The sequence below is a fragment of the Pygocentrus nattereri genome, chromosome 3 (genome assembly GCF_015220715.1).
Source record: "Pygocentrus nattereri isolate fPygNat1 chromosome 3, fPygNat1.pri, whole genome shotgun sequence".
NCBI lineage: Eukaryota > Metazoa > Chordata > Actinopteri > Characiformes > Serrasalmidae > Pygocentrus > Pygocentrus nattereri.
In genome coordinates, this window is record NC_051213.1 from 41,113,686 (window position 1) to 41,134,357 (window position 20,672).

The window sequence follows — 20,672 nt, forward strand, 5'->3', positions numbered from 1 at the left end:
CTTAGTGCTGAAGCGGAAAGCTGGAATGGCACAGTTGAGTGTGACTTCACTTTCAGCTGCCACTGTAAGTGGAAGGAGTGCCTCATGATTTGTCATGGTCAATACTCGGAGCGTGGTGGTCAGCGCTTAGAACAAAAGACAAAAGCAAGAGTAAGACATTTTGGAAACTGGCATGCTACAATGAATACACAGTGCCCAAATATGTGGCCTTCGTTTTTGGCAAAATACTAGTGATGTGCTAAAATACAAAGGTCAACACATGCTGGAGAGTATGATTATTTTATGGCTGGCCCAAATAATTTGAGTACTTGCATATTTATCAGTTACTTTGGCATTTGGTTCTGTATTTGGTAGGGATGCACCAAAATTAAAGTTGCTTGAAATGTACATGAAACCAAACTGCATGTGAGTTGCATAAAGTAAAGGATCAGATGTATTAGAGTAAAGTATAGGCACAGGGCAGCTTATGGGATACAGGTTGAAACTATGCAGGAAGGTACATTATATGGCCAAAAGTTTGGACATAGTAATGTCCACATCTTAATAAATTAATTATGAAGAAAATTTGAAAAATCTGTAAAATTCCCATTAAAATTGCTTCGTAGCAATGTTTGTGGAAGGGGTGTCCACAAACATTTGGACATATAGTGTAGCTCACCAGAGTGGGAAACCACTAGCCTACACTCTGAAAAATAAAGGTACCACAAAGTGTCCTTCAGAGTGTTGCTATAGAACAACCACTTCTGAAGTGGTTCTCAAACCAGTCCTCAGAGACCCCCAGATGGTTCACATGTTGCTCTATCCATATGTTTTAGCAAATTTGGGCCATCTGGGTTGGACTAAGGACTGGTTTGAGAACCACTGTTGTAAAGGACCTCTCAATGGATGGTTCTTTGAAAAAAGATGTGTGAAGAGGGTAGCTCAGAGAAAATCCACTATACAGAGATCATCTGGGGCTTCTAAAATACAAATATGAAAATCAACCTCATAGTAGTACTGAGAGGACATCATAGTAGTCTTCTCAGTAGTGACGAATCGCCTCTTAATTAAAACTACAGGCTTTGCTCACCTGCTGCAGAAACAGCCCGCTAATTACAGCCTCCATCAGTTACCTGCATGAAACAAAGGCTCAAAACCTATGTGTGAATCACAGCCCAAGGTGTGAGGGAGTGTTCTGAAATTAGAATGTAGAAAGCAGAGAGGCGCTGAGGAGACACTAAGGCTTGTGAAAAGTTATACAACCCTGCCTTCTTAAAAGGGAATTCCAGAGATGTTTCAGAATTTTTGCATAAGTGCATAATTAAGATACATTCAGAGTGATTCAGTGTGAAATGACCCATTGTATAGAAACGTAGAGTGAGAATTGTTCACAGTGATGGTAATGGGAACCAGATGTCCAAACGGCTCCTGCAGCTTGCAGTGGTGTCAGGTTTGGTACAGCTTCAACCGTTTCATTACATAAAAACCTGAACAGAATGAAGCACAAGTGATGATAATGCTTCACAATTTACAACTGACACTCATTCATGATTGACTTACGTAGTCTATTTATGTCTAGATCTGATATGCTTTAGTTAGACAGTGAATGCAGATAAGAGCCAGAAGGGTAGCAGTGCTCATGTAACTTAGGCTAACATCGAGTTAACTCTGATGAGCCCCATTACACATAGATACATGGATATTAATCACTTTTTTGTAGAATATTATCTATAGATAGTATTGGATTGACATCACACTTCTGACCACCACCATACTTTTGACATACCACCGGTCAACATGGCAACAGCAGTGCTCATAGAACTATTTTTGCACTGCTAGTTCACAAAACATTCGGACAGATAAAATGCAGCCATGGGGTGTTGTGTGGCTCATAGTTGTAGTAACAACATAGACAAAACTTTCAGCCATCTCCCCATTCCAAAGTTTGCTCTTATTATTTGGTCACAGGTAAACAGATGGGTCAGGGGTCAGCAACATGCAGCTATTTTACTGCCCTGTTACGGCCTGACAGCAGAATTATATTTTTAGGTAAAAATAAAATAAACCTCATTACATCTAATACAGTTTTAACAAATGTTGCTGTTCATGAATAACTGCTAATTCAACAATCATTAACCCTGAAGGTTGGCATGCAGATTGCATATGTAAACATATGTATATCAACAGATAAATACATTTTAAATAAGTAGATATACACAAGAGTGTATTGCACTGGAGCTCCCAGGTATGGTGTAACCAAAAAAGAATTGGAGCAGCATATTATTTAGAGTTCAGCAGTCTTATGGCATGTGGGAAGAAGCTGTTTTTGAACCTGGCTGTTCTGCTTCGAAGACTTCGGAACCTCTTTCTAGAGGCCAGCAGCGAGAACAGTCCATGGTGGGGGTGAGAGGGGTCTCTGTTTATGTTCTGAGCTCTGGTCAGACAGCGACTTGTCGCAGTGTCCTGTATGAAGTCCCAATAATTCTCTCTGCTGTCCTTCCAGTTAGAGGCGCTGCAGGCTCCTGCTGAGCTCTTTTGACCAGGGCTTCAGCGCGAGTGGACCAGGTCAAAGTGTCCTTTATCTGTACTTCCAGGAACTTGGTTTTGCTGACTATCTCCACTGCTGTGTCCTTGATTAAGAGTGGTGTGTGGTTGCGTTGGCTTCTCCTGAAGTCGACGATGATGACCATGGCAACACAGGCAACAATCTTGCCTAGCTAGTAGCTAACAAAAAGGCAAAGAGAAAGATGAACGATTGATAATTCAGTGATGAATGGACATATAAATGCAAATGAGCACAGCTGTTTTCCTGATACGTTTAAGCTGCAACAAGAAACTGTCAAACATTACAAAGTTGCAAAGCTGATATCATCTTCTCATTCACCAGCTTCTTGTTCAAATTTGCCCATTCCACCTTAAATGCTGCCACTGTTAGGGCCTACACCATGTCGCCTACACCATGGCGATGTGGTGCCACAGTGGGTAGCATTCTCGCCTCGCAGCACGAAGGTCCCTGGTTCGAATCCTGGACGGGCCCTTTCTGTGTGGAGTTTGCATGTTCTCTGCGTGGGTTTACTAGGGGCTCTGCTTCATCATTTGGGGGCAGTCGTGGGCTGGAGGTTAGGGAACTGGTCCTGTGACCGGAAGGTTGCTGGTTTGGTCCCCAGCACTGACAGTCCATGACTGAGGTGTCCTTGAGCAAGACACCTAACCCCCAATTGCTCCCCAGGCGCTGTGGATAGGGCTGCCCACCGCTCTGGGCAAGTGTGCTCACTGCCCCCTAGTGTGTGTGTATTTACTAGTGTGTACGTGGTACTTCACGGATGGGTATTTTTGGGGCAGTTGTGGGCTGGAGGTTAGGGATCCAGCCTTTAGACCGGAAGGTCGCCGGTTCGATCCCCAGAGCCGACAGCACATGACTGAGGTGTCCTTGAGCAAGACATCCCTAACCCCCAACTGCTCCCCGGGCGCTGCAGATTGGGCTGCCCACCGCTCTGGGCAAGTGTGCTCACTGCCCCCTAGTGTGTGTGTGCTCACTCTGTGGTGTTTCACTTCACAGATGGGTTAAATGCGGACTAATAAGGGTCTTTTAATCTTAATCTTATTTTTGCACCTCAGGCACCATTTAAGGTGGAATGTGAAAATTTGAGCAAGAAGTTGGCGACTGAAAAGTGCCTTCAGCCTCATAAAAAATGGAATGCTGAGAGACATTTTACAAGAAAATATTCTGCTTTTGTGGAAAAGTTTCCTGCTGGAGATGCGAGAAAAGCAGCTATAATGTTAGCTGTGCTAAAGCTTAAAGCAGAGCAAAATAAGTTTGCGTTTCATTTATATTTTCTTTTTTAGCCTAGGATGTTACATACTGAGACATATTTACAGCCAAGACGGTAAAATGTTACTTCAAAGAAATGGACATAAAAAGTTGTGGCTCTCAAGGTTCATTATAAGGTTCATTTTGTGAGTATTAAGAATTGTCCACAATTCATAATTTGAGCTTTAGCTGGACAATAAATGCAGTTGAGAGAATACCATAATGTTATCAAGGCTAACGTAACTTTTCAGCATCCTTAACAGAGCTAATGCCAATTTAACACTGGCAAATCCCACCATAAATACATAGCTATTAAATGTTGCTCATTTTTGCGATCACAATCATGATGGCGTAGTTGATAGTACAAAAGGCAGAATATTACTGACCTTCCACGGACAAAAATAATGTTAATTATATGATTGTATAGTGATTTGCATGCTTAACTCCTGCCATGTGTAGTCTGATATAGCATTGACATGGTAATAATGTCAAAGTCAAAGATAGCTTATCGATCAACGCCTCCAGTCAGCCTTTTTCATGATATCATGATATCCAGACAAGAATTGCATTCCTTTAAAACATACTAAAATGTTAGGTGGATTAGCTGTTACGCTTGCTAGCATACTTGCCATACAATCTATAACACCACATTCGGTATGCAATGAAATAATGAAAGCCTCCTTATTTGAAATCATTTTGAACCAGACAGGATTTTAGAAGGCTTTCCTTTTGTGCACTGCAATTCCTGCAGCTAATAACGAAACTAAAGTAAAATTATTTGACTTGAGACTAGACTCCAGAGATGCATGAAGTGATTTGTGAACATTTCTGGCAGAAGTATAATTAGGATTTTATTCACAAGCCCTGAATTCTACAATATGACTCCTTGTTTCTAGATCTAATCGTATTCTATGTAAGGCCTTGTGTGCATATTGTAGTATAGAGTGTAGAGTAAGATAAAAAAAGCCTGCTAGATTTATACTAGTCAACAGTTCATTTAGGAAAGATGACTGTATAAAATATAATGCACAGCTGTGACCAGAATTACTGCTGCAAACAAAGCTTTCCAAGCCACAATGCACAAAAGGAATCCCTGACTCTGGGGCTGTGGGGCAGCAGTGGTGGACAGACCCATTAAACTCAGATTGTATTTCACCATTATGAGGCTGTGTGCTGCAGCATCAAGGCATTAAACACAAAACATTGTTGGGAAGAATTGTACCTGGGAAAGAACCAGGTGACAGATGGATTATCTTGATGGGTTGAGGATATACCTCGATTTTTCTGATGCTAAGAGTGATTATTTGTGCACTCTTGTCTGTTTTCATCATTGGTTGGAAAGAACTGGCTTCCTTTCAGTCCTTCTCAGAGAGCATAACAGTCTGGGCTGATGGCAAACCTGACACCTCCTCCCTTTTTCCTCTGAGCAGCCAGTCAGAATGCTCCAATCACAGTCACCATGGGCTCTGATTGGCCGTAGATGACATCATTACTACAAAAAGCCAGAGACATCATCAATTAATGCAGGGCTACTACACAACGAGCCAATGAGGTTGTTCTGACAGAGTGCTTGACAACACACAGCCTCCGTGGCTCTCCCTGTCCTTCCTAGCCCGCACCGTGCAGACCACTCAGACGTCTATATTTTCGAAATTTCACACAGGTGACAATGCAACCCAAGTTACTGAGACTGGAAGAAAACAGACATGGAAGACAAGCATTTGGGTGCAAATCACAGAGAGGATGGGGGCACATAATACCTTAAAGGGACATCCCAGCCAGAATTTAACCATCACTGCATCTATGCATCTGTTGTCTACCTTCTACAGCGGTGTTGTCGTAGCCTCTGTAGTAAAGTCTCTAGTAAAACCACCCTTCTTGAAAAACTGCAAAAGCTTTGGGATTAATTTTTTTTTGCAGTGAATTGTTTTGATTATCATTTTTTTGCTAGCCGCCTAACGCATAAGAAAACCAGCTAATATTACTGTTAACAGAACAACAGAAATGCCTCATAACAAGTTAAAAGTCAGTAAGGTAGCTGCAAGGCTAAGTAGATTTCCAACCTCAGTTTTTTTTTGGTTCAGCAAACAAACTAAGCTGACCTAAAGCTAGTATTGTTTTATTTATTAGCCCGTTATTCAGTGACTAGGTTAGCAGTGTGGATTGGTTGACACCATTTCCAGTGAGTGTCTAATGTATTTACGTAACGCATGCTGGGTGATGTGGAGAGAGAGCACTGACGAATGAAAACATGAAACACACACTTCTGAGTCGCAGTGGGAGCTAGAGCCTATCCCAGCAGTCACTGAGCGGAAGGCAGGATACACCCTGTATATGTCGCCAGTCCATTGCAGTGCAGACATGCAGATATACACAATCACATTCACACCTGGGGCAATTTAGCATGTCCACTTGGTCTGACTGCATGTCTACAAAGAAAGAACCTGGCCAGATAACCGAACCCAGGCCCAGTGCCACTGTGTCGACACGAAAACATGTTAAACTGGCAAAGTAAATGTATTACACATTAAGTATATTCAAACATTTGCCTAGCTGTGTCAAAGGAACACATGCAAAACAAGTTAAATCAATTTGTTGTGAAATTCTTATAGCCTCGACCAATTTTTCAAATTTGTTGCATAATTTTAAACTGGAGTTATTCAGAGGGGTTGGATGGAAAATGATGCATTGTAGAAAAACTTACTGACTCATTTCTTTTACAGTGGTGGTGATGGGAAGCAGGGCTTGAGATGTCTACAACACAAATATAGGCCTTTTTGTCTCTTTAATGTTCTGCTCCACTATTTGGGAGAGCACATTTTTTTGTGACTAAATATGCCACAAAGTGCTATCTCAACCATTTGGTAGAGATGAATATTTAAAAAATGGTGGGCTCAAAAGGACAAACAAATAAAAAATACAAAATATAATACAAAATATATAAAATATTCCATTGCTGTTTTTCTTGGTGAAGACATTAAGGGTTAATCCAATGATTACTGAAGACTCATGTCTTAAGACTTTTCATATGTAATTAAAACGAGGGGCGAGGAGGCAGACCCACGTGCTGAGATAAGCGACTTTTATTGAGGGCAAATCCAGGGTCGTGGTCATGACAGTCCAGGTTCATATAACCAACACGGAGAGATCGTGGGACAGACATGACAAAATAAACACAGACTGAAGTATAAGACAGAGGCCAGGATAACAAAACATCCAACAAACATACATCAAACAAAGACCAGCGAAAACAAAGGGCAAACACAAAGCTTAAATAGGACACCGGGAAGACGAGGGACAGGTGAAAACAATCAGGGGCGGAGCCACAAAACAAGGGGGCAGGACTAGGGATACCAAAACAAAGAAGTACGTGGACTATGAAAAGGTAAACAATAAGCACATGGGGGAGTGGGAGGAGCCAAGCATGACATATCCCCCCACCTAGGCGTGCGGCTCCAAAGCACGCCAAAAAAAAAAAACAGAACAAAACCAAACAGACACCAAGGACAGGACTAAACAGGGACAGGACCGGGACACAAGGAATGGAGGACGGAACAGGCACAGGCACAGAAGCAGGAAGAACGGGTATAGGTACAGGAACAATGGGCACAGGTGCAGGAACGGGAGCAGAAGCCAAAGGCATAGATACCCCGAGACAGGAGAGGGAACAACAGGAACCATGGGCACAGGCACAGAAGCGGGAACAGATGGAGGACGAAACACGGAGGGAGGATGAAGAGGCACAACACAAAATGACGCCGAACTAGAGACGACTGGAGGCACAACAGGAAGAGGGAAACAAGAATGTAAGACAGACCACGCAAATGACAGGGGAACAGGAACTGGCACTGAAACAGACAGAAACCAGGAAAAAGGAGAAGACAGTAACAGGAACCACAACAGGAACGGGAATGGGCATAGACACAACAGAAGAGAATAAAACCATACCAGGAACAGAGGAGGGCAAAAACAAAGGAACAGAAAAAAGAGACACAGAAGCAGAAACAGGAGAAACAGGAGGCCCATGGGAAGCAACAGACACAGGAGGAACAGAAGGCCCATGGGGAGCAGACACAGGAGAAACAGGAGGCCCATGGGGAGCCACAGACACAGGCAAGGGTCGGACGGGCAGGAACAAAGGAACTGCGACGTCCACAGAGGCAGGTGAGCCTGCAATGACATCCATGGAGGCAGGCGAACCTGCAGCGAAGTCCATCATATTTCATAATCACTGTATAATCTGGGGGAAGATTATGTTGATATAGTGTTTTCTAGAGAAAATCATCTTTCAGTCTGGAATGTGTGCACTCACTGTGCGTGTAAAAGAGAGATGTCTCGACTCGCTTTCCTTGTTTCCTTGACTTCAGACACAGACTTCCGTGCCACTAAGCTTATATGTATAATTTTCTTTCCACTTCACAATTGTATACCACTTTGTGTTGGTCTTTCACATTAAATTCCAGTGAAATATATTTATGTTTGTGGTTGTAATGTGACAAAATATGGAAAAGTTCAAGGGGTATGAATACTTTTGCAACCCACTGTATATATATATATATATATATATATATATATATACATATATATATATATACGTTGCTGCCTTTTGGGTAACACCTCTGACATGCTCATCAAATGAGAGAAAGGTACCTCAATGCCTGTTGCACACTGTTTTGCACTGGATACCAAAACAGCACAGAATGTTTTGAAATGGAATCTGCTCCAGATGTTTCAGCTACAACCACTGCTAACAGGTGTATAAAACAAAGCACATGGTCATGCAATATCCATAGACAAACACTGGCAGTAGATAAGTCACACTAAAGACCTCAGTGACTTTAAATAAAGCACTGTCATAGGATGCCACCTTTGCCACAAGTCAGTTTGGGAAATTTCAACCCCTGCTAGATCTGCCGTTGCTATCTGTAAGTTCTATTATTGTAAAACAAAAGCATTGAGGAGCCACAAAGTGTAAACTCACAATGCAGGGCTGCTGAGTGTTAAAGCATGTAAAAATGCCTATAAAGTTCCATGGTGCCTTTGGAAGCAACGTCAGCACAATAACCTTTCAACAGGAGCTTCATGAAGTGGATTTTCATGTCCAAGCAGCTGCACACAAGCATAAGATCACTATGTGCCATGCCAAACGTCAACTGGAGAGGTGTAAAGCACACCACTGCTTGACTCTGGAGCAGTGGAAACATGTTGGGAGTAATGCATAACACGTCATCTGGCATTCTGATGAACGAATCTGGGTTTGGCAGAATGGAAATTCCAACAAGCTCATCTAGGTGTGATGGTCAGGTGTCCACATATAATGTACAATCACTGTAGCTTTAGACGAGAAGCTGACCCTCCACATCATATTTCATAATCACTGTATAATCTGGGGGAAGATTATGTTGATATAGTGTTTTCTAGAGAAAATCATCTTTCAGTCTGGAATGTGTGCACTCACTGTGCGTGTAAAAGAGAGATGTCTCGACTCGCTTTCCTTGTTTCCTTGACTTCAGACACAGACTTCCGTGCCACTAAGCTTATCTTGTTATTTATGAGAAACCACTGACCCAAAGCATGAACTTGTTCCCTGCTGAATGACATCATACAGGTGCAATAAAAGCTCGGTGTCAGATAAAAACAGGGCAAGGATGAACACAGTTGAGCTGCATTCACGAAATTACGTGCTCCATCCACATTATCGGCTACATGATGGTGACAGGGAATTAGCGGGAAGTGGACGAGAGCGGGAAGGGGAGAGAGAATGAGAGAGAGAGATCTGTGGGGAGAGGGGGCCTGTTTATGAGAGAGAACCATCTGTCCCTGTCAGCTTCGCTTTCCATGCTGGTGAAGCCCAACATAGTAAGTGCATTATTGACACATGAAAAGAGAGGCACTGCTAAAGCCCTTTTCCTGATACAGTTCTAGAGCTTAGTGATATAGTGCCGTGAAAGTCACGTTATTGAAGCCACCACACTGCCCAAATGGGGAGTGTTTGGGTACAGAAAAGCACAATGATTTGAGCAGGTTGTGTTGCGTGGTGCTCACACTCTAAGCCTGGCTTAACATAGTGAAACTTTCATCCAACTAGTTGCAGGTTGTGAGTTGCCTGCAACATTATTTTTGTGCAACTTGACAATTAGACAAAGCTTCAAAACAGTTGCATGCAACATATTAGCCCACTAGATAGCTACATTGGCAGCTTGTATTTTTTGTTATACATATTTTTCTTGTTATAAAGTCATCCATGAAGTGTAATTTACATATTATCAGCATTTTATCATCTCTGTAGGCTATATTTTTCCAGTTGTCATTACTATCGTTTTTTTCTATATCCATATATTTGGATCTATCTATCCATGGTTCCTTACCATATTTTTGCATTTTATCTGTCAAATGTTAAGCCTTTGAAAATGAATATTTAAGTAACCATTACAGTCATAACCTACTTAAAGTCTTACGCAACAAGTTATTTGTGGACCACGTCTCAGTCTGTGAAAAATTCAGGGGCACCAAGAGAGAAGAAACTGAATGTAGCTAGTAGATAACCTCAGCAGCTGGTTAAGCACCTGTTACCATTAGCTGGCTAGTTAATCCACCTTGTTACAACAGAAACTTTAGCTTCAGCAACTAACATTTATTGCCATGGCAATACCAATTTTGAGTCAGGTAGGGTGGTGGGGGCTTCTGTTTTGTCTCCTGATGGTGTGAAATCAATCATTTGAAAGTATGGTGTTCAAAGTGATCATGTGACGCATTATCGCTGTTTTCATTGAATGTTTCATGAAACCATTGAGTTTCAAATGAGTTGCAGGAAGTTTTACACTATTCACCTCAAGCGTAATTTAGTTCCATGTAGATTTCAAGCAACTGAAGTTGGGTTAAATTTTCATGCCACTTTAGTTGCTTGAAACTTGCATGAAACTAGAGTTGTATAATGTAAAGTGCTCTGCAACTCAGCTGCCACAGCGGCAAGCGTCTCAGCTTCGCGAAATAAGCTTCATAAAACAGTCAAAGTGCTAACAACACATTGCATGATCATAAAGAAGCATATAAATCTAAATGAGTGTTTTGGACAAGAACAAATGACAACTGGGCTGTTGAAAAGGAGGTCCTCCTCACTGACTTTATGGATGGTTGGTAGTTTTACAGTTTCCTGTTTTGTTTTTGTTGTTTGTGCCAGCACTTATTCTTTTTTGTTAGCCTGCTGCAATTTATGTAGATTTATTTTCTCCTCTCTTGATACCCCCTAATTTTAGAGTGGGATTCTTTTGGGAAGCAAATGACAAGGATGTGGTTCTCTACAATCCTCACAGTGCTTCTAGGAAAGGATGAGAGTGGCATCAAGCACAACCGTAATTAAGTGAAGTAAGCATTCATTTTCAAAGGCTTTTGAGAACGTACCTACAGCTAGAAAAAAAGATGATACAGATGCTGCAAATATGTAAATAATACCTTGCATATAATTTATATAGAACAATATGATATCTAGTGCAGCAACCGAATGTGTTGCACGTAACTTTGTGTTTGAATTATACACAGAAATTATGTTGCATGCAACTGTGAACATGCAGCAAGTTGCATGAAAGTTTCACAACGTAAAGACAGCCTAAGACGTAAGGTAGTGGTCACCAACCCCAGTCCTGCCTGTGGAGTCTAGTTCCAACCGCATTCGGTCACAGCAGCTCCACCTTGATTGTTTTACGATTGGCTGGATCAGATGCATTAGTATTATGTAATGGGAATGGTAGCATGTTAGGCTGAAACTAGTGTTGTGGGTAATACCACTGACCACCACATGGCAGACTGGGGCTCAGTTACCTGCCCAGGCTGGCACACCGTGCTATACCCAGACTCTTTAACTCTACATTCATCTGTCCACCTCTATGACATTTTTAAAAACGGTAAATCGAGCATCTGCCAAATGTGTATATGTAAATTACCCTTAAAAAGTGATTTGTTATGAGTTCTTAATAAAGACAACGGTTATATAATAGCACTGTAAATACTTATCATTGCATAAATGGACATTTGCATGGTTAAATGATTCTTTAAAGAATTCAATCGTTCTTCAAAAAACAGGTTCCACTATTGTTACAAGTCATGAATTCACCAGTTCCTCCCCTCTTATTGCTCTGCGATGACTCTCTACCACAACCAAAGTTATAGTTTTACACTTAACTTCTACACAACATGATATGCTACATTTATATCCTAAATCCAGTCGATATACAAAGGGAATCTTTGGCATTCTCACCCCATCTACTGGTGACAAAGGAAACACACACTGGTCAAGTCTCTTGTACATGGATAAAATATACACCAATCAGGCATAACATTATGACCACCTCCTTGTTTCTACGCTCACTGTCCATTTTATCAGCTCCACTTACTATATAGGTGAACTTTGTAGTTCTACAATTACAGACTGCAGTCCATCTGTTCTTTGTTATGCCCCTTTTACCCTGTTCTTCAGTGACCAGGACCCCCATGGACACCTCACAGAGCAGGTATAATTTGGGTGGTGGATCATTCTCAGCACTGCTGTAACACTGATGTGGTGGTGGTGTGTTATTGTGTGTTTTGCTTGTATGAGTGGATTAGACACAGCAGTGCTGCTGGAGTTTTTAAACACCTCAGTGTCATTGCTGGACTGAGAATAGTCCACCAACCAAAAATATCCAGCAAACAGTGTCCTGTGACCACTGATGAAGGACTAGAGGATGACCAAAACAAACTGGGCAGCAGCGGATAAGCTATCGTCTCTGACATTACATCTACAGTGCGGACTGACAAGGTAGGAGTGTGGACAGTGGGTGGCCAGTATTTAAAAACTGCAGCAGCACTGCTGTCTCTGATACACTCATACCAGCACAACACACACTAAACAAACCACCACCACGTCAGTGTAACTGCAGTGCTGAGCATGATCCACCAGCCAAATAGTACCTGCTTTCTGAGGGTCCATGGGTGTCCTGACCACTGGAGAACAGGGTAAAAGAGTATACTACTAACCATACACTGGAAAGAAAAATCAATGTTGTGTAAATAAGGTTGTAAATGGAGCTTTATTGGTAGGATTTACCAGTATCAATACATTTGCATCCCCTCAATAACTACCAATATTATTGGCCAGCCCATTTAATCGATCAGGCCCTAATCACTCAACAACCAACACGTTTCTGAATACAGCTTAATGGGACATCCTCTAAAACTAGACTTTAATGTTATCTGTGTTCTGTGTTATTGTGTTCTGCAGTCTTCTGTAGTGCAGCATCAACAGCCTTACCATTTTATACTGTTCTCATGTTTTCGTTCATCAATGTTTATTCACTCATACAACCACTGATAATCCCTGACACAAGAGAAATGTTACAGCTGGCTGTAGGGGAGAGTCACATGTCTATCTGATTCAGCTGGGCAAAGTGTTTCATTGGGAATCTCTGGTGTCACCCAATCGGTGATTAAATACAACCAAGCTAGCATTAGTGTAACTTTTACATCGGCTGCCAAAAAAAGTCAGTGATTCTCTCAACTCAGCACAAAGTGGGCTCCAGAGACAAGTTTTTTTAATCCCTCCAGCATTACAATCAAGCCAAACTGAGGTGATTCAGATAGCCAGGTAGCTACATTGCTAATTTTAGCTTTCAGGTTCTTGTCTTTATTTCTGTGATTTAAAAAAATCCATTCCATCAGCTGCAATGATGATTTGAAAACATTCACTACAGGTATAACGCAATAAGCCTGTATGTTTGCTAGCAGCTATATTTCAAATCTTCCTGACCCTAAACACAACAACAAAATTCCTTCCTACCTTCAAGATACATAAGCAAAAGGGAGGTTTCCTAGTATTTAATCTTGAAAATCTCACTTTAAAGGCTACAGGCGCACCAATGTAGGACATAAGTATGAAGGTGTACTAGAGGTAGTGATGTGTGGCATGTGCCTGCCCCCCAGGCCCCAACAATGACGGCTGAGAGAGCCGTCAGAAAGGCGAGGCCCGAGCACTCAGCAGCAACACACCTCGGTGAGGATGCCGGGGAGAGAGTCGCGTGTGTGGAGGGGGCAGAGTGCAAAGCCACACGATGGTTATGTTTTTTTTTTTTTTTTGGTTAGAATGTCCCTCTAAGAGGGGCCAATATGAAAATTCACTGATGTACATGCTAAACACTGTATTAATTTATTCAGAGCCATAACCTGAAACATAATGAAACAAGCAGTAACCTTTGCTATTTGAGATACTGTGACTGAAATCACTGAGCTCTAGAATGAGTCCATTTAAAGCGAAAAGAGACAAAAATGGTCAGATTTTATTGTAACCACAGGAAGGCATGCAGTGATGCTTGTCATGTGCAAAGCAGCATATTACTCTGGAAAAAAAAAACCCATATTAATCTGCACGTTAAGGCAAATTAATCAACCAAACAAAATCATCAAGACAAATATTTGGGGTAAACTGTGAGTCAAACAAGCAAGTAAAATTAAAGAATAATTTTATAATAAGTTATTGTAATTAACCTGTTCCAGCTTGAAGTCTTGACACTCGAACATTAAACGTCTTGGAGTATAAACTTTCATAAAGGAAACAGTGAGAAGGTCTTTGTATAACTCATAACTATAGAGAGGGACCCAATTTTTTTAGAAAATGTGATTTGGCACTAGGACATAGTCCAGCTGATGCAAGTTAGACTGCAAAACTAACAGCAATTCAGGTTTTCTAGAGCTCTCTGGGTACCTGGAGTGAAAAAATACTTGGGAGTTTTCGATGGACTGGTCAGAGAAGTTCCTGAATGTCTCTCTCTCCTGCAGCCCCAGCAAGACTTTGGTTCAGTTCAGATTCACCTGGACTTCTTTTCTCAGAAGGTTCATTTGTGCATATGATGGTGCAGGTTTGGCTTCGACTACAACAGAGAGATCATCTCGGCCTGTTTCTCTTGACCACAATGGTGCCTGCCACAATATCATACACAGTTCTGTTGTGCTGGAAAAAGAGCAGCGTGATGAATGCCGGGAAGAAAAACGCAATGGAGAAGTTCTTGTTCAAGGCTCGTACCGCTGACCTAAAAGGAGAGAGAGAGATGAAGAGGTCTGAGGGATACATAATGCATAATAGCATAATGCATTACATGCAGTCATTATTACTACTGATTTGAGATTAAGTGGTGGACTATTCTCAGTCCAGCAGTGACAGTGAGGTGTTTAAAAACTCCAGCAGCACTGCTGGGTCTGCTAGTCCCTGCTCTGTGAAGGTCCATGGGGTCCTGACCACTGAAGAACAGGGTAAAGGGGGGCTAACAAAGCATCAGAGAAACAGATGGACTACAGTCTGTAACTGTAGAACTAAAGTGCACATATATAGTAAGTGGAGCTGATAAAATGGAGAATGAGCATAGAAACAAGGAGGTGGTCATAATGTTATGCCTGATCAGTGTTTTAATGACCTAATGACATGCAATGACTGGCCTAACGACATGCAACCAATAAACCCTGAGAACTGAGTGGTTTATACTATAACAAACCTCAAAACAAGCCACAACATATCAGAGATTTACAATACAACACTATCAGCCTAGTGAGATGCTGACAGGACCTCATAATGCAAAAGCAGCGATTGAAAGATCTAAATGAACATCAGAACTCACGCAGACAGACTGACGTTAGTTGCAGGCACCACACGGACACGGTTGGGCTGCATCAAGACTGAAGTGTCACAAGTGACCACTTGCAGGCCAATCAAGAATTTCCCGGGAGTGGCTCCACCAGCCGCCCATATACATATAATCTAAAAAGTAAGACAAGTATTAAGTTTCCAACAAACACAGCTTCATGTCAGTCTTTATTTGATTAAGCCATTCAAACTGACCTCATAGAAGCAAACCAATATCCGGTACGCCAGAGCCACAAGCATCATTTTCTGTAGCTCCTCCATTGACGTGTCTTCATCTATTTCTTCCACAATGAAGTGCATGGCAAACTTTGCTATATCTCTAAAAATATTAAACATAGAAACACTTACAGCTCTACAATACACTGAATTTCAAAACACTTAAGTACAGATGCAATACACAGAAACAGATTCTTCTCAGTAATATGAACACACAAAGTTTCAGAACCTGAAGAAAGCAATGATTGGGCCAAACATCAAATCTGTGTAATGCTAACCAGGTGGCTATAATCCTTCATATCTTGTTAGCTGTATTTGCCTCCTGGTTTCAACGTAATACTAAAGCAAGCTTCAAACAACAAACGTCTTGGCTGACCAACTACATTTGGTTTAAGCAAACCAAAACTTTGTACATTTAGACATAAATGAAATTCGTATTATTAGCTCTTAACATAGGAGTTGATTAATCAATTGTTGAAAAACATTATTAAAGTAATGATGAAAAGTGGCCAACTCACTTCATTCCACTCAAGTGCATTATGCTGAGGATGATGGTTGCCTTTATAAAGAAAAGAATGAAGAAATCCACCATCTCAGCCAAGAAACGTAGAAAAGGAGAGGGGATGGAATATTCTTGACCTAAAACAAACACAGCATTTAAGTCACAAGAAGAGCTCAAGTCTGCAGTTTATAAACAAATCATAACAGGCATACTGTACATGTGTAACTGTAAGCTGCTTGCCCTTGTGAAACTCCCTGTGTTGTACTTTGTGGTGTTACAGTGTTGTAGTGTCTAATATAACAGTGTTGTGTTAATTACCATTATATCATAATAGTGTTAGCGTTTCATCTTGTAGTGTCTAGTATAACAGTATTTAGCAATACAGTGTTTTGAGTGTTTTGCACTGTTAAGATCTAATACTATAATGTTATTCTTAAGGTTTAATATTCTATAAGGTTTAATGATGTAGCATTATAGTGTGTGATAGGTTTGTGTTGTAGTGTTATTGCTATACTAGACCATGTTTAGTGTTACATACTTCATGCCTAATAATGATTCCAACTTCATACTTCAGACGCGTTGAGCTATGCCTACAGTTCTGCACACTGTTGTGTTCTAAAATGTGTCACGACACAATTCATAACACAGCGCAAGCGCAAGCTGCATTACAGCAATGGGCGCTATGGCATCTGATTGAGCTCCATGGCGCTGCCTTCTAGGCCAAAAGGAATCTCAATGTGATTACTCTGGTTATATAAAAATTAAAAAAATCTTAAGAAATAAATACAGAAGTGTGCTTTCTCTGGGTCACCTATCGTAGCGCATGAGCAAAAATGGTTTGCTCGTCTACATGTTGGAATCATTCTGATTTCTCCTCTACCGCCCCTTGAGTACTAAGCGTTTTAACTGCCATAGTAACGTAAGAAAGCATGTAGAGCTTTTGCAATGCATTTGCAATGTGTCCTTATTTGCTTTTGCATGTTTCTGGGCTTGCAGTGCCTAATATTAACATGTTTCGTTCTATAGTGTTACAGTGTCTAGTAAAATAGTGTTTAGTGCAGGACTGGGGGACTCTGGTCCTGGAGGGACCAGGTGATTTACCTAATCACCTAATCGTGCACTGTGGAGAAACATACAGACTCTCTGATTTCTTTATAATAGTGGTGATTGGAAGCAGGGGTCATAGAATCAAAACCATATATACAGTCATTTTATTTACTGTCAAAGTGTGAATCTACACATCTTCTGAGTTTTTAATATGTAACCCTGATGTTGGTCAAATAGTGGTAAATTATAGAAAATAAAACTTTTGGCCCTTACAACGCCTTGCATAGACCTCTCTGCCAGGAGTGGATTTTAAAAAGGTGTTTTAGGCCCAAACCTTATCAAAAATCTACCATAAAATAATGTATCCAATGTTTCATGCATGCAGGCAACATATTCCCAAACATTTCCCAAAACAGCTTTCTGTGAGGTAGATTTTAAAAGCATTAAGTGCTTCTCTTGCTGTGTCTGGTTCCTATCACCACCACTTCAATTCTGACCTGGCAAATTTCTCTGGAATGGAATATTTTGCATCAAACCAGTCAGGATAACTTTGTTCACACTGATTAAAGTTTGCAGACAATTCTGAAAGATTTGTGGAATCCCCCTTTACCAATCCCTTATGCACTCAATTGGGCATAAAGGGGAACTTCACCAATTTCTCAAAGTATTCTATATGATTAAAGGGTTGAGATGCAAACAAACTCATCCAGACCGGTGTGATGTGAAATGCTCCATGCTAGAGAAACTTGCAGAGTCAGAATTGTTCACAGTGGTGGTGATAGGAACCAAACATCTGAAGAATTTCATGCCTCAGACGTCTCCCTCAGAGAAAGCTATTACTCTAACCATTATTAGCAGATAGACATATGCTGCCTGCTGTCTGACAGAATTGTTTTATGATGGGTTTGTCACAATGTTTTGGCGTGAAACTAGTTTTAATCCATTCATGGTGGAGGGGTACGTGCAGGGCTTCGTAAGGAAATCTAATTTTTTTCAGATTTATGACTATTTCACCATTACCAACGTTGCATATAAAACCTCAGAAGACACGTGTAGGTTAACTGCTGGTTTTGGATAGTGAATAAAATGGCTATATGGACTTTGGGGCAGGCCTGTTAACGTGCTATAGTGTTGGTGTTGCAGTGATGAGTGTGACAGTGTTAAAATCCCCTGTGTATATTTAGCAGTACATTGTTTAGTGTCCTACTTTAATGCTGTGTTTAATGCTGAAAAGATGAAACCTCAAGTATCCCCCAAGCTAACCGTTTTAACAAGAGGGACAAACCACACACCTCCCCTAACTCGATACCTGGCTGTGGAGCATTTCCATTCTGCTGTGGCTGTTGGGCAGGCGTGCTGACAGGAGCAGGCGAGCCCTGCCCGCGAACATCTCCTCCTCGCTGACCCCTATTTCCAACAGAGGTAGCGGTGGACACAGCGGATACATGAGTGGGCGAAAGTGAGAAGCCGTTAGCCAAACCTGCTCCCCATGTCGCTAGTCCTGGTGTCGGAGGACACGGCGGGAAAGAAAACGCAGACACAGTCATCCAGCTCTGCCAGTTCACGTAACCGCAGTAATACTGCCACATCCATTCCTGCAGCTTTTCGCAATATTCCGACGTAGAAACGTCCCGCTTGCTCTGCGAGCTGTGCTTGTTAACGGCTTTCGTCTCCTCGCCGTTTCCAGTGCCTCTGTTATGTCTTGACAACGTATCTTCCCGTTTGTTTACTCTTCCTCCGGAGTCCGCCATGACACCTCTACTGCAGGCCTACAAGGACGTGTTATTTTTTCCTTCCCACCCGTATTTCGCCTTCTACGCTAGGAGTGGCCAACAGTCTCACGTCTCCTGTCCTAGGATTGGCTATCACGAGCAGTCCGACCAATCCTAGCGCGGTAGGCGGGATGTATCAGAAATCGGGTGGAGGCGAAAAAGGGCGCCATTGAGCTGTGATGGTTGTGGATCCAGAACCGGTGTCGTACCCGAATCGGTTCCTCCTCACATTCAACGCTAAGCAGCGCCGGAATTCGGAACATTTTTAAAATATAGATTTAACGGCCGCGTGTTTTCACCCAGTCCCCAATATAAATTCACCCACGATAACACGGCATAATTACAATTCCGTTATAAACATTACTGTCAGTGTGAGTGAACAAATACTTAAATACTTAAATTAAATAAATACTTTTTGTACTGGTCGTCAAACCTTTTAGGAACCCGTTCGCTTTCCGTAGTTCCAGTGTTGCTTGGCCTTGTTTTTTTTTTCTTCTTCTTTTTCATTGATTTGTGCGTAATTAATACAGTTCAACAAATGTAAACAAAAACAGCAATAGGTCAATTTCATATATCCAACAAAATAATAATAAACTAAAACAAGACAAAAAGCAAACAACAACAAAAGAAAAAAATATATAGTGGGATTCAAATAAAATTGAAAAGCTTCAAAGTATCAATGGATTTATGACATTTCTTATTTTTCACCTGTCGACAATTTGCCAAGTGTACAGATCTGAATAAATAAATGTTTGGTATGATGGTGTATTTTCAGCAAATTTCACTTTGTGTATATAATAATTACCTAAAAGTATAACCAAATTTATTATAAATGTTTCTTTAGGGTTAAATGAAGGGTCATTAAAAATATATGATACATATTGGCCTCGAGAAGAATTTACTTACCAAATCTTCTCTTGAAGTCTAAAGAAAGATCAATAAAAAAAAAAACAGGAAAACACACAATAAAAAATAAGTTCAATGGATTCTGTAGCTCCTTTACGGAAAACACAAGCATCACTTATAAGCTTGCCGTTGTTATCTGAGTGCTGATTGGCTGCCAAATAGCGTTCCTGAGCCCATGTGGTTTTTAATGCAGTGCTGCCTGAGGGATCGAAGGTCACGGGCATTCAGTGTTGGTTTTCTGCCTTGCCGCTTACTTACAGAGATTTCTCCAGATTCTCTGAATCTTTTGATGATATTATGGACTGTAGATGATGAAATCCCTAAATTCCTTGTGAACGACTGAGCCTTTCAGGGATGCTCCCTTTATACACAATCATGACACTCACCTGTTTCCAATGAAACTGTTCAGCTGTGGAATGTTCCAAACAGGTGTTTTTTGAGCATTCCTCAACTTTCCCAGTCTTTTGTTGTGCCAACTTCTTTGGAACGTGTTGCAGGCATCAAATTCAAAATGACAATCTTTGCAATAAACAATAAAGCTTATCCGTTTGAACATTAAATATTTTGCCTTTGTAGTGTAATCAAATGAATATAGGTTGAAAAGGATTTGCAAATCATCGTATTCTGTTTTTATTTATGTTTTACACAACGTCCCAACTTTATTGGAATTGGGGTTGTAAAAGATTTCTTTTTTATTAATAATATTATGTTGGAGGCTTAGGATTGAAGGGGACAGCTTTTAGTCCCAACACACCTGTAATGTTTGTGTGGTTT

At 41.1% G+C, this 20,672-nt stretch overlaps 1 protein-coding gene across 1 annotated transcript; it reads right to left on the bottom strand.

Annotated features, from left to right (window-relative positions):
- Positions 1–14,064: 14,064 nt before the first annotated feature.
- fam8a1b (family with sequence similarity 8 member A1b) lies at positions 14,065–19,007 on the bottom strand. The gene is made up of 5 exons (XM_017716007.2): positions 18,530–19,007; positions 16,190–16,310; positions 15,651–15,774; positions 15,430–15,569; positions 14,065–14,847 (listed from the first exon to the last, which is right to left on the bottom strand). Exons 1-5 carry the CDS (start codon positions 18,969–18,971, stop codon positions 14,703–14,705), a joined length of 972 nt encoding a protein of 323 aa, XP_017571496.2. The 5' UTR covers positions 18,972–19,007; the 3' UTR covers positions 14,065–14,702.
- Positions 19,008–20,672: the final 1,665 nt, after the last annotated feature.